We start from the raw sequence: 13,475 nt of genomic DNA, 5'->3' as shown, positions 1-13,475 counted from the left end.
GTATTATAGCATTGCCTGATGAAAGCCCTAACTGCGATGTTCAACAGCTAATGCAATCTATCAAAAAAGGTATAATTTATCTTTCAGTTAATCAGAAAGAGAATATATTAGATACCATAAATAATTAAGGATATTAAAAATGCATTACCAAATGTTTATCATTAAGTAAACTGGCAAAAGAAGAGTAGGATATTTTACAGCAGTCTAAAAATAAAGATGTCTCAGGTATCTCCTCTCTGTCCAAGCATGCGTTAAAGATTTATATCTCACTTGATGCGAGAAGAGCAGAAGCACCATCGCAGGGGTCAGGCTGACACTACATAATACACTGACATCACACAGCTGTGGGAGCAGAGGTGACTGGCACAACATCAAGGATGAAAACACACAGGTGAACTAGACAAAAGAGGAAAGTGAACACAGGGACAAGAGACTGAATGGAAAGAACAGGAGGGAAGGGAAATGAAGCAACGAGAGAGATGAAACAATGCTGCAAAGACAGGCTACAATCAGAGAAAAAGAAAGGGTAATGACTTAAAATGCCAGCAACAGTGAAAACAACAAAAAGCCAATGAGCATAAAAATCTTCATTTTATTATTCAGGATAGCAGCTGAAAAGCTGTAACGCTTTTACCCATGGCAAGCAGAAGCAGCAGCAGATCAGACAATCTCCCTGTGAGGCAAAAGCTGTGAGAGAAAAAAGGGTAGCTGGGTATTTCTTAATGAAAGACTCTGAGCAAACTGCATGATAAAGCAGCCAGTAGGCAGATGAGAAAGTTAAATAAGCCATTTTAATTATCCTTTCTTATTGCAGGCTTACAGCACACTGCTCTCATTATGAAAGGGTTACAAAAGTGACATTATCAAGAGGGTGCTCTCTTGGAACAATTAGTTTAACCTAATGAACACACAGCTCCCCTAATTAGCTCAGGAAAGTAAGAAATACCCAACTGTTCAACTCCGTAGTGTAGACTAAGGAGAGGAAACTGCAGCAAGCAGAAGGCCTGCTAAAGAAAGAAACTACAATGATGAAATTTCAAATCTAGCTAGAGAGGTATTTAAAAAACAGAAGCTGCTCCAATAAAGACTTTAGCTTTTAAACACAAAGGACAGAGGAATAAAACACCTCAATTTTAAGAAAAAGGGGCAGAAAAATAAAGCACAGCCCAAGCGGTTGGAGGGGTTTTTTTTCTGAAAGGCAATGCAGAGCATTTTCTGATCAGCTTCATTTTTATAAGTTAACACCTGCAGCAGCATTCAAATGCCAACTAATCCCACTCTCCGCAGAGCTCCAGCACGCGTCAAAGCCTAACGTCAAACGTGCCCAAGTATGGCGTGCAGCAATCCCAGCGCGGAGAGCGCGATCTGGCACGATACGCAACGGGGCAGGAACGGGAGAGCCCCTGCAGCGGGACACAGCGATACCCAGGGAACAGGAACAGACACACCTCGCTCAGCCCACACACGCCAGGCCGCCCCAGGACTGTTCAGGCGTTAGAGCTGAACACACTCCCCAGGGAAGGCCACTCCATGTGCTACAGAATTACTATTTTTAGAATAAGAATTAAAAAATATTTTACATAAACATATTCTGACTGCTTGTTACCGGTTACAATGCAGGAAGGAAGGGACTCTGTTTAGCAAACCTGGGTCCTGTACAACTGGACTGTCCTTCCACCCTCCCAGGACTCAGTGATTTCCAAATATTTCACATACCTGTCTGACAAGAGCCAGCTGCAGCGACAGGTAAAGGATGATTTGGTGATCTTCGGGGGCCAGGTCACGTGCTCTTTAAGGATGACCACGCAATACAAAAAGGAAAGTGACCGTTAGCGTGCACTTCGAAGAACTCCTTCACCACGAGTCACACAACAAAACCCAGTCTTCCCCCACAGAAAACTAGCCCAGTAACGGGGGAGCACACTGAATCTAGACAAAAAGCAGAACAGTGCCGGCCTGGCTAAGCCAGAATCCCAGGAAAAAGTATGAGAAACACAGCTGCCAGGATGTTATACAACTTACATGCTCCTTTATTAAATGCCACTTTTGAAACTTGGATAACTAATATGGAAAAAGTAGCTCTGAGCTCATCACAAACCCATCAAAGCATTATTTTAAGTAATTTAGGTGATGGACCTAGTTGTCTAACTTGTTCCTATACTGCAACTTTTCAAATATTAAGAGAGGGTTAGGTTAGCACTGAAAAAGTAGTCACTATGAGCACGTAGAGGACTAAAGATCATTAGCCTGTGACACAAGCTGGTGCTCAAAGACACAAAACATTCTGCACCCTGCAGCTTCTAGTTTAATTTTTGACAGCAGACTCCTAATTTGGAAAGGGAAGACACTGAGGGAGGAATGATTTGATGACAGGAGCCGTGCCTGGACCAAAACCAAGGCCCTTACTTCTCAAGCTTCGACTCTGAGATATTACCTTCCAGTCCACAGCAGGCAGCGGGCACTGCTCTGAAGTGAAGCCTTCGCTAGAGAAAGCTGCAGTGTCTCCAGAACCAGATGTGCAGGCCCTTAGCAAAGTCTTGTACAAGGCAGGGAACAGGGATGGACAGTCTGGGCAGAACAGTTCCCTCTCAGATTATGCTAGGCACAAAATTGCAGTCTGAATTTGCTAGCCTGTGGAGAAGCCATTAACCAAGGCAATGATGGGATGGTGTCTTGGGGAACCTAGCCTAGGAATAAAGGTGGGGCAGCAGCTCATGCCATCTGGCAGCCCACTCCAGGAACCAGTGGATCCTCCCCTGGTGACTCACAGAGCTCACTCACAGCTCTGCAGCACAGGGAAGTCATTTCACATGGGACAAACGGGGAAGAGGAAGGTCCCTCATAGCCAATTAACATTCCTGACCTCTTCCTGGGCTGCCTTCCAGGACACCAGGGAAACCTGCACCTGCACTGCCAGGCCCAAAGTGAGCACAATTAATGTCCTTATGAGGGAGAAACGACAGGCTGACAACACCGGTGGTTAAAACCCATGCCAAAACTATTGATTTGCTAATAACAAACAAATAACAATAAAAGAATTCCTTCAGGACACAAACCACACACTGTTTTCATGGCAGCCACTTTTCAAATGCTATCTTGACCTGTGAGCAAGAAGATTTTGAAGCTGATTTTTATAACTAATGGATTTAGAACTAATTAATTTAGTATGGACTGAATATGTCCTGTAACTCTGTAAGTACAGTTACAGGACATATTACAAGGTGGCACTCAGGTCTTCTGAAGCAATGCAAAAGACATCAAGGTGCAATTAGTACAGGTGAGTCATTAATTTCTCCTTTCACTTCAGGAAACACAAAAAACTTTCCAAACCCAAATAACCACAACCCCCTACCAAAAAAAAAAAAACCCAATCCCCCCCAAATTTGCAACAAAACTCCACAAGATAGACCCCAGCTTTGCAATCAGGTGTTAAGACAGGGTGAGCCACCTCTTTACAAAGTGACTCTTGTGAAACCTTCAGTAGCCTCTCCAGCAATATGTAATGGGAAAGTTCACAAGAGAATAGCAGAGGAGATTAATGGTGCTTTTGGAAAGAAACAAAAGATTGTTACTTTATTGCTCATTTTCCCCAGAAAGAATTAGAAAAACACTTGGTGCAATTTTCCAGCTGAAAAGGCCCCTTACAAAGATGACTACAGCCCAAACCATGGCCTGAGAGATCACAGATATTGCTCAAAAAGAGGTGAAAAACAAGGAAAGAAACCAAACTTAGGCATTTATAAAAACACTAGTAATCAGCTCTCTATCACATTCCTGTTGGCTGAGGTTTGAGTAACTAATGTTGGGCTAGAAGCTTGTCTGCCTCCTAGGCAGAGTCAGAATACCATGAAAACAAGTCACAGCCAATGGGAAAGGTCAAAGGACAAAAAAAAAAAAAAAAAAGTTTAAAGGCAGTGCAGCCCCACAATTCCTTAAATTGGTCAGCAGTTAATGTATGACACTGGAGTCCACAAACTAGTCTGGCTTAAAAGTACACTCCTGATCCAAAGAGTAAGTGAATAAATGGCTTTTTAAAAGTTTTCTCTCTCAGATCTCCTTAAGGGAAATATCCAGAATTCTATCTGTGGTTTCAGTTCTTGCACTCACTACAAAACCAGTGTAAGACAAATGTGCTGGGCTCCTTCTTGGTCAGCATCAGTAAAACTGCAAAGATCCTTTTATCACTGTTCAAATTGCTAAATCTGTACTTTGAGATACCAGAGATCTTAAGTTTTCTTCCCTTACGTAATTATGACTACAACAAACTCAGAATTAGATACTTCAGCCCAAGACTTTGACCACATAAGCCTCCATTTAGTTGCTATCTGTAGTTTGTAGGCATCTAAATTTACAGTGGGTCGTAAATTACAAATGTAATTGCACAAATGTAAATAACTGCCCAGTGTATTTTAGGTGGTGTAACTTAATTGTAACAGGGTCAGGAAGCTCACACTTCACCTCTCCACCCCACAGAAAGGGGTTTTAAATCAAGCAGTTGTACTTGGGGTTTCAAGTGCAGCTCCATAAGAGTGTAATTTGCAGTTACTTCCAAGGTGGAGCCACTGTATCAGTCTTCCCCAAGAACATGGGATGAAGGAGAGGTGAGTGGTGCCTGCTTTGTACCACTGGCTCTGGAACCTCCTCTTCCAACAACAGCTCATGTAAGCACTCATTAGGACAGCAATTATTCTCTCCCCTCGGTGCACTGGTGCCAGGTAGCCCCATAGCTGCCCACACCCTGATGGTGAAGGTACTTTCCCACCATGACAGAAATAGGATTTTAAGCCTGCTTCACACAGGAATTGAAACAAAATTAGCTTTCCACATTTGCCAGCTGGCATAGTGTGAGGAAGCTGCATATCCCAGCACTGTAGATCTCACTGCAGGTAATTTGGGGGTAAGGTTTGTTCTGTAAGGTGGCAGAACAGTACTCTTACCTTGGATATTCAATCAAATAGTCACTGCATGTAGCCATCACAAAAATGGCTTTGACAGACTACTGCTGAAATCTAATGAACTGTTTTCAAACTTTCCAGCAAGGAAGCCTTACACAGAGAAAAAAGAAACATAAAAAGAAAAATTTTTCTGAATTCACGCAAAAAATATACAATGCAAGTATCTGCAAAATTCCTACTCACCTCTCCAAAGTCTGAAGTGCTTTCTTGTTTAATTCATCCTGAGTGCTCTTTAGAGTAGCTGTGGGACAAGATACAATGCCATTTAAGAGTTAATTCAATGCTGCAGATTAAATAAATGAATGTATAGAGTATTTCAAACTGGGAGCATAAACACTGTGGAAATCTGTGTATGTTTGTGTGTATGTTCATTTTGACATGAATTCTCAATTTCATTTTTATTAAAGATTACTTTAAGTCCTTTGTTTGAAATACTGAAGCATTTTTTATTTACATGAGCCACTGAAGGGGGCTGGGAGAAGGGGCCAAACACTAACTAGATACCAAGAGGGTAAGAGGCCCTCAGCCAGGCTGCTGCAAACGTTCAAAGCAGTAACCTGCAGCACATTCTGACTCAGACACAGACCGCCCCCACCACCATCTTCATGTAGGAGGATGCTGCAGGTTGAACAGGGAACACCAACAGCTAAACTTACAGCTCTGTGACAAAACACCACCATCTTTGAGACCACAACAGACTTTTAGGCTACTTCAGGTGCGGCATTGGCCACTAATGCCCTTCTTCCATGCCTCTAATTGCTTGACTAACGGATCCTGCCCAGTATACACGTTTATCAACATATAAATTAATTCCTACCAAAAATCAGAAAAGGAAGAGAAGAATCAAGCTCTTGTTATACCTGGGTATCATAAGATATCATCATCAAAATCAACAGGAACAGAGGAAGAGCTTAAAGGAACACGGCTTTCTCAGATTCAAAATATCTGGAAACCTAGTGATGGTTTTTAGAAATGCATTGAATGTCTTGTTCTGGTTCTTACGTTTTCAGATTTTGCATAGCAGTTGTTTCTTGTTCTGCTCATCCTGAAATTGAGAGTTATTGATTAACAGCATAAGGGAGTGATGAGTAGTTAATCCATCAGCAAACATCACCCATGAATATATCTGATTTGACACATCAAGTCAGTGTATGCTCCAAAATAGAAAGTTACTAAGTAGTACATAATAATGCAATAAAGCCAGTGAAATTCAAGTATTCTTAAAAGTTATTAAGAAGAAAGATGTGTTCTTCTGCAAGACCTGCAAAGGTAACGAGTTTCTTTGGATTCTGTAATATGTCAGTGAGCAAAATTTTGTAAGGAAATTATTTGCTGCAGTAGCTATAGTGATCAGACCTTTTTTTATTCCTATACCTTCCAACAATTCTTCAAAACACCAGGTTCATTTGGGAGGAACAGCAATCTTCAGTATTTCCTAATCATAAAGACCAGAACTTGCTTAGGCCACAAAGCCTACTCTTAGTATTAAAAACTGATCTAAAAATTTGCATTTTAAACAATAAATTTAAAGACATGGACTTTCATGTAAAACACAGCATCTATTAAAAATACATCACTCTCAGCAGCCTTAAATCAGGCTGCAAAATACTGGATAAAGGTAACAAAGGAAGAAAATTTGGAAAAAATTTTAAAGAACCAATATCGACGTAAACAAAAATGCCTGAAGAGACATTAGAAAATATTTGCTCATACCTACAAACATCCCCACAGACAAAAATCTGACATTCTGTTTCTCATGGAAACGATGATTCTTTATTTAAATTACAGAGCAATTCTGATGTCACACAATAAGACTGAAAGACATGTTACAATTTCTCCCTCAAATTAAACACCAAATGGGAAAGCTAGAACTTCTAGCTTCCACCTGTTAAGACATTTGACTAATGTTCAGCTTGTAGTCAGACAGAACATAAAGTATGTCGTGGAAATGAAGTGATTACAACTAGTCAGCTTTGCCTCTGCATTTCTGGGAAATAGCATGTGACTCCCACCTCCCTCAATACAGACTGCATCTTCAGCTACCACAAAGTTGGAAATCTGGTCGTCCATCTCTAGCTCTGCATCTGTAGATGAACACGTTGAAACCTGACAATACTGAGTGCTGACATTGCAAGACAACTAAGCCATTTACAGGGCCTTTACAGCTAAAGGCGATAAATTAGGGGGAAAAAAAAACAACAGTGAAAAGTGATTTGGGGAGAGATGCATTAAAAGAAGCTTGGCCATCAGCTCAAGGGAGGTGATCTGCTCTGCTATCATGAGACCCCCACCTGGAAAGCTGTGTGCAGCTCTGGCATCCACAATATAAGACATGGTTCCATTGGAACAAATCCAAAAAAGGGCCATGAAAATGGCTGGAAGGCTGGAAGACCTCTCCTATATAGAAAAGCTGAGAGAATTGAAGAAGGGTCAAGAGAGGACTTACTGCACCCTTTTAATACATAAATCAGGTTTTTAAGAAAGACAGTTATTTTTTTACCAAGTCCTATAGTGATAGGACAAGGAGTAATGGTTTTAAAGTTGAAGAGGGAAGATTTAGATCATATACAGGGAGAAATTCTTTACTAGGAGGGTGGCAAGACTCTGAAACAGGTTGCCCAGAGATGTTGCAGATGCCCTACCCCTGAATTATTCAAAGAAATCTGCAGCCCACTTGTATCACTGAAAAGCTCTCACTTCAGACAAAGAAAAGTTGGCAGTAAAGAAACAGAACCTGGTGAGTCTGATTAAACTTTTAAAGTTTGTGCTCCATTTTCCCTGGTGGATGGAACCAAAGAATTCTTCAGTCCCTACCCAACCTCACTTCCTGCAAGCATGGCTGCTGCAGTTCCACCAACTAAAACAAAATATGACTTATTACTTCAGATTAAAATAAGCTGCAAAAGCAGTCTGGCCAACGGGAGAGTGGCACAGGGGGGTTCTGAAACCCGTAAGACACAATACGTCTGCAAGTACCACTTGAGCAGCCCAAGATCTCTTTTCTGAAGCACTCTGGGTTTTTAAAGGAGCTTCAGCCTCACTAAAATTCAACAGGTTCTTCAGCAATATATTGGTACCTAAATACAAAGCTCTGGAATCATGTTTGAATACAAAGGAGGACAAGTTCTGTCTTAGTAAAAGCAGCTAGAACACAGTAGGAGTAGTGAATGCATGGAATGAAGTGCAGTGCCGAGGATCAGAATCAGCACTACAAACATGGGAACAGGAATCTAGTTCTAATCTTGTCCAATGGATTGAGCACTCATTAGCAGCTGAAGCACAGTCAGGTCTATTTATGTAATATATTTGTTTTGTGGGAAAGAATTCAGTTTGTTATGTGCAAAACTGTTCCTTTATGTGAATCACAATGTAAGAAGTGGGGATGACAGATAAATGGACTTCGTAAATACATTTCAGATCCAAACTAAAACACTGACAAGCATTCACCCTTTTGCAAATATGACTGAGTTTCAGAAACTATTCCCTTGTGTTAAGACATCTAGTATTGCACAACGTACAGTTTTAGCACACAGAATTATAATTAAAGATTGCATTCACTGTTATTTCCAAAAGTAAAGATTGTAAGTTTGTTCACTAATAATTTATTCACTTCTTTGTAAACAAATGTGTTGGAAGCTTAACATTAACCAGGGCTGTCCATACACTGACTGTTCATAAAACCCACAAGGACCAAGAAAACAAGTTTCTAATTCAGTCCCTGATCCATGGCCTTCTACCAAAATTCTAAACAAAAATAGAGATACAGCATAAGAGATACTCATCTCTGAAAAAAGAATGAGAGACTGTTAAATCTACAAAGATTTCACAGTTTGTGAGGTGGTGATGTGAGGTAAGAAGAGCACTTGTATTTCACAATACATTCTCAACCTAGTCTTTCCTCTTTAGCCTTTGTTAAATTCATCTCACCTTTCCCTGTCTTCAGTGAATTCCTCACCAGACCTAAGGGAGGAAAAGTTGACAATACAGCTTATGTCAAAACTGGAACTATGGGAGGAAGAGGAATGGTTTGCTGTTGAAATTGACCCATTGGAAACTGATCTGCAGAAAATGGATATTAACTACGAACAGAAGGCTTGGGCTTCTAAGACTGAGGCAAAAGTGTCAATGACTTCCTCTGAGGACACACCTTTCAGCTACTTCAAAGAGACTTATTTCAAGAAACACGTAATTAAACTTTAAGAATAAGGAAGCTATCCAGCATAAATTTCAGGAAGTCTTACTTCTCACAGGAGCTTTTTGCAAAACACAAAGAAACCGCTTTCATACAGCTTCTCAGTGCCTTTGTCACACAGGAGGAGAAATAATCACTATAAGTTGTATTAAATAAGAAAGCCTAACTTGGATGGAGGGCTGTAAGCTTTAGAAGGCAATTGATCAAACATCTCTGAAAAACTCAGCTACCATTGAAAATAGTGTTTGACTGAAAGTCATCTCAACTGGGAAGTTACAGAAATCTCACATATATGCGTACACATTGATGTGTGACTTGTCTGCATATGTCAGTAAGAACTGGTGTAAATACAATGATAAACAAGATTGACAACATGAGGCAGGATTACATCACAGAACTGCTGTCTTTCAGCATGTTCTAGCTTTGCTTCCTCACTGTCATATGCTATTTTTTAACAATGCTAATGAAAATTGTCTTGCTAGTGCCAATGTGACATTTTCCAGTAAAACACAGTTCCATATTCATGACCATCATATGTATGCTTTTGAAGGACTTAATCCATTTTATTAAAATATAATCTGCGAGATGGAAATATACTCTTCCTACTTCCCTCAAGTACCTGAGTCACTTGTCCTGTTGCCTTAAAGGCTAGAGATGATGAGAAGGCAGATATATTCCACTGTTTCAAAACATAAATAAGAGGCTAATCTGAAAGTAATCCAAGGCAGTTGTTGTGAAGACTGTTTTACATTAAAAAGGGATACTATATGGAACTAATCTCTTGAAAACTCCAGAGATTTCCAGAAAAAGACTTTCCAACTCACATTTCGCTGCACCAAAATATTTTTAGAGCCAGAGTACAGCACATGCCTCTCCAACTCCATTCTTTAGAAACCACCTTCTTTTCATACTGAAGTTTACAAGGAGATCATATGGGACTAACATAGAAAACCTTCTATCTCTGAAAATAGTCTCTGGGATCTTGGGTAGGCTTTAGAACACAGTTAAACAACATCTAGGCAAAATGCCTTAAAAACTAGGCTGCTAGGCAGAACTCTGTTCCTAGTGGATTTAAAATATATAAGACAAAGTTCAGGCTAGGAAGGACATACTTTTTGACATGAACTTTCTAGGGAGAAGGGAGAACTACTCTGAGGCCGAGAAATGGAGAACTGGAGAGAGCTGCAGTGCCTGTTAGCCTCCATGATGAAAAGCAATTCACAGAAGAGCTGATCAGATATGGCTGGCTGAAAAACTACACCAACTTGAGCTACTGAAGAGCACAAGAACACTTTCTCATCCACATGCCTTGCCGAATTCTGGTGTAAGTTGCAAGGCCTGCATATTCCATGATAACATAATAGAGTAATTTTAGCTTTGATTCAGGCTTCTTTGCTGGAAGAAGTTTGTTTATCTCTATGGAACCTGTCCGACCGAAAAGCCGCTGCTTGCATGAGGGCAGGACTGCCAAAATGATTAGGAAACACACCAGCTCAGTCATTATTCAAAGAAAATGTGTTAGAAGTCATGGAATAAACAAAGACTGTTCCCACCTGTGAGCATGATGAAGGTCAGAGCTAGAACTCTCCCAAACACTTCAAGCCCTTCTGACTACAAAGGACCAAATCTGCAGGAGCCCCTTGTCCACTCATTCAAGATCCAAATAAGCAGCATTAAAATAAAATACTTCTTACATTCAGTGGTCTGTTTCTAGTCAACATCCACATGTACCAGTGAGGTAGATATTTTTATCTTGTTTACTTCTAAGTAAAAGAAACGACATCACAGAGAGGTTGAATCTCTGTGGGGAATCAGTATCACGCCAGGAACTGAAGTGAGGCATTTCTGACTCCAGTTCTTGGATTGTATTTCTTTATGATTTATGAGTGGGTGACAAAAATATGAAAACAGATGGAAAGTTTGACTTTTTGCTGTGTAAATTAAGTGAAAAAAATGTATTACAAATATCCAAGTAAAGCACACCAAGCATTGTCAGCTACATTCGGATTAGCACCCCCTAAGTGATGACCTGCATTTTTTCCTTTACCTAAAAACTTCACTTTTATTACCACAGAAGACAGTTCTCTGAGCAACTGAACAGTTCCCACTTATCTTGCAATCTGATTGTTTTCGGTGTCCAGTCAGCACTGAAAGCAGGTTTTCTAATAAATTCCCATTGCAGTGAAGACTTTGAACAAATGCTCTCCATGTAACACACTTGACAAACAAGTAACTCACCATCAGTAGCTTGAAGGCTGTATGTCAGGCCCAGTGCCAGGTAACCCTTTGCTAGGGACTCTCCAGCATCCTCACCCAGGTCTATCACCATTTTAGCAAAGTGTTCTCCTTCTTCCAGCTGCAAAAGAGGCAGGTCGAGACTTACAGGCATTTTCTCTGTATTTGCTCCAATAAAATTTACCATTAAGCTTACCTAAAAGTGATCTGAGAGCCATTCACACAAGGGCTTTTAGTGATCCCAGTGAACACACATAAAAAGGAGAATGTAGAAGGTCAGGTTAGCAGACCTTGGTGCACATGCACTGTTTTGAGAAAAGTTTGGCTTTTGCACCCCAAACTCTTTCCACATGTTTAAGATTAATCAAGGACACTATCTTATTTCATAGGCCCCTTCAGGCACACTTCAATCATGCAGACTTAAATGCAAATGCAGGATCAGCTGGACTACTTACATGCTATCCTAGTAGAGCACTGAAATATCTAACAGGTTTATTCCTTCAAAGGAAGGCCATTCAGTAATGCTCTCTGCTGTCTTTTTTATACCTTAGCAAATTTTACTTTCTTTTGAAACACTGCAAAACAAGAAGCCACTAACCTCACTGAAAGCTCTCAGCTGCTGCTTGCAGTATTGCTGCCACAAGGACACAGAAATTTCAGGACACAAATTTTGATCTGAACTAACACTACCCAGGCAGCTCTTGATGCACTAGCCACTTTCTGCATCTTTTGTAAGGACACAGTTTCCTTGAAAATGCATTTTATATTATAGATAGCATTTGGAGGAGAGAGCAGTCACAATCTTTCAGGATCAGCCTCCAAAATGATGGAATATGTAAGCTTGGTCTCCTCTACTACATCACAGACTGCTCCCCATAACCTTCCTTTTGGCACACACCTATCAGCATTTGTAAAATCTGAGTTAATGGTAATTTTAAACAAAAAGAACAAGTTAAGTATTTTATTACAGAATGGAGTGTTTCTCATTTCTAGCTTTAAACTCTCATTACCGTCACTCACCCATTTTAAGTAGAAATGACTAAGACCTGTATACTGTATATACCTTGAATGGTGTAGGTTGGAGAGACGTTGGCAAAACTTTCAAGTAATGCCTGAAAGGCAGAGCCTGCAGAAGATCTCATTTCTGTACAAGACAGTATGCAGATCCTGTCATCCATAATCAGCCATCCCTAATCAAGAAGCAGACACCACTACACTGACAAATCCTCCTTTCGGAAACTTTTACTGCATCACAACTGGGATGGGTTTGTTTAATTTCGAGAAAGTTACTTTTTTTGTCTGAAATCCAGCTAGTTTAGACGCAAGTACTGTGGACATGAGCCCTCTTAACAATCAGCTTTGTCAGACTTCAGCACCTCATGACTCCTTAACATCTAAAATGACTCACCCATAACAGCCTGGAAGTAAAATGCACCTTCAGACAAGACATTTGCCTTCTGCAGTGATCTGTTAATATGCTACCTATGCACGGAATCTACTTGACTTGATGAAGCATCCCATCGGTGGGCCTCCTAGTCACATCACTTGACAATATTAACTAATGGCTTCATAAACAACCTGGGATTTACTAGATTATATCAAGCCTAAGAAGAAAATTACTTTTAACATAAGCCCAAAGAAAGGCTGAAAACTGCAAGTGAAGAAGCAAATTTACACTGCTTGGGTTTCTTCCTCACTGGTGCAACTCTCTGAGGCCATAGAATTCAAACTAGATGTAGAACAATTTTCCCCCAATTTCTGAAACTTCAGATCAGTCAGTCCAATGACCAACACCTATGTTATCATCAAACCCTCCCCTGAAAGCAATATGAAAGCATTAGCATTGCTCATAGCCCCGGCAGCTGTGATTGTGGAGGCCACAAACTGACACAGAACCCCTCCTGCGGAATACTTGGACTTGTCATCTAAACTGACTTTGAGGTATAATCCAAAGCCCACCAAAACCACTGGAAAGAGTCTCACCTACTTCAGTAACATTCAGATCACACCCTTAAACTCTGATCACATCAGCAAGACTGATTTGTTTCAGGAGATTTCTTAACTTGTCAGCAGCCCTACCAACTTCCCTGCCA

General features: G+C 40.5%; 1 protein-coding gene across 5 annotated transcripts in view; it reads right to left on the bottom strand.

Annotated features, from left to right (window-relative positions):
- TTC7A (tetratricopeptide repeat domain 7A) overlaps positions 1-13,475 on the bottom strand; it is a 195,222-nt gene that overhangs the window by 96,429 nt on the left and 85,318 nt on the right. For all 5 annotated transcript variants that reach the window (XM_040058201.1, XM_040058202.2, XM_040058204.1 and 2 more), the window contains 3 exons: positions 11,386-11,503; positions 5,139-5,196; positions 1,717-1,789 (listed from right to left, as the gene is read on the bottom strand). In XM_040058201.1, the coding sequence (XP_039914135.1) occupies positions 1,717-1,789; positions 5,139-5,196; positions 11,386-11,503 (249 nt within the window). The remainder of the gene's footprint in view (positions 1-1,716; positions 1,790-5,138; positions 5,197-11,385; positions 11,504-13,475) is intronic.

The sequence above is a fragment of the Hirundo rustica genome, chromosome 3, assembly GCF_015227805.2.
Source record: "Hirundo rustica isolate bHirRus1 chromosome 3, bHirRus1.pri.v3, whole genome shotgun sequence".
Taxonomy (NCBI): Eukaryota; Metazoa; Chordata; class Aves; order Passeriformes; family Hirundinidae; genus Hirundo; species Hirundo rustica.
This window is presented reverse-complemented; position numbering and strand designations above follow the sequence as displayed.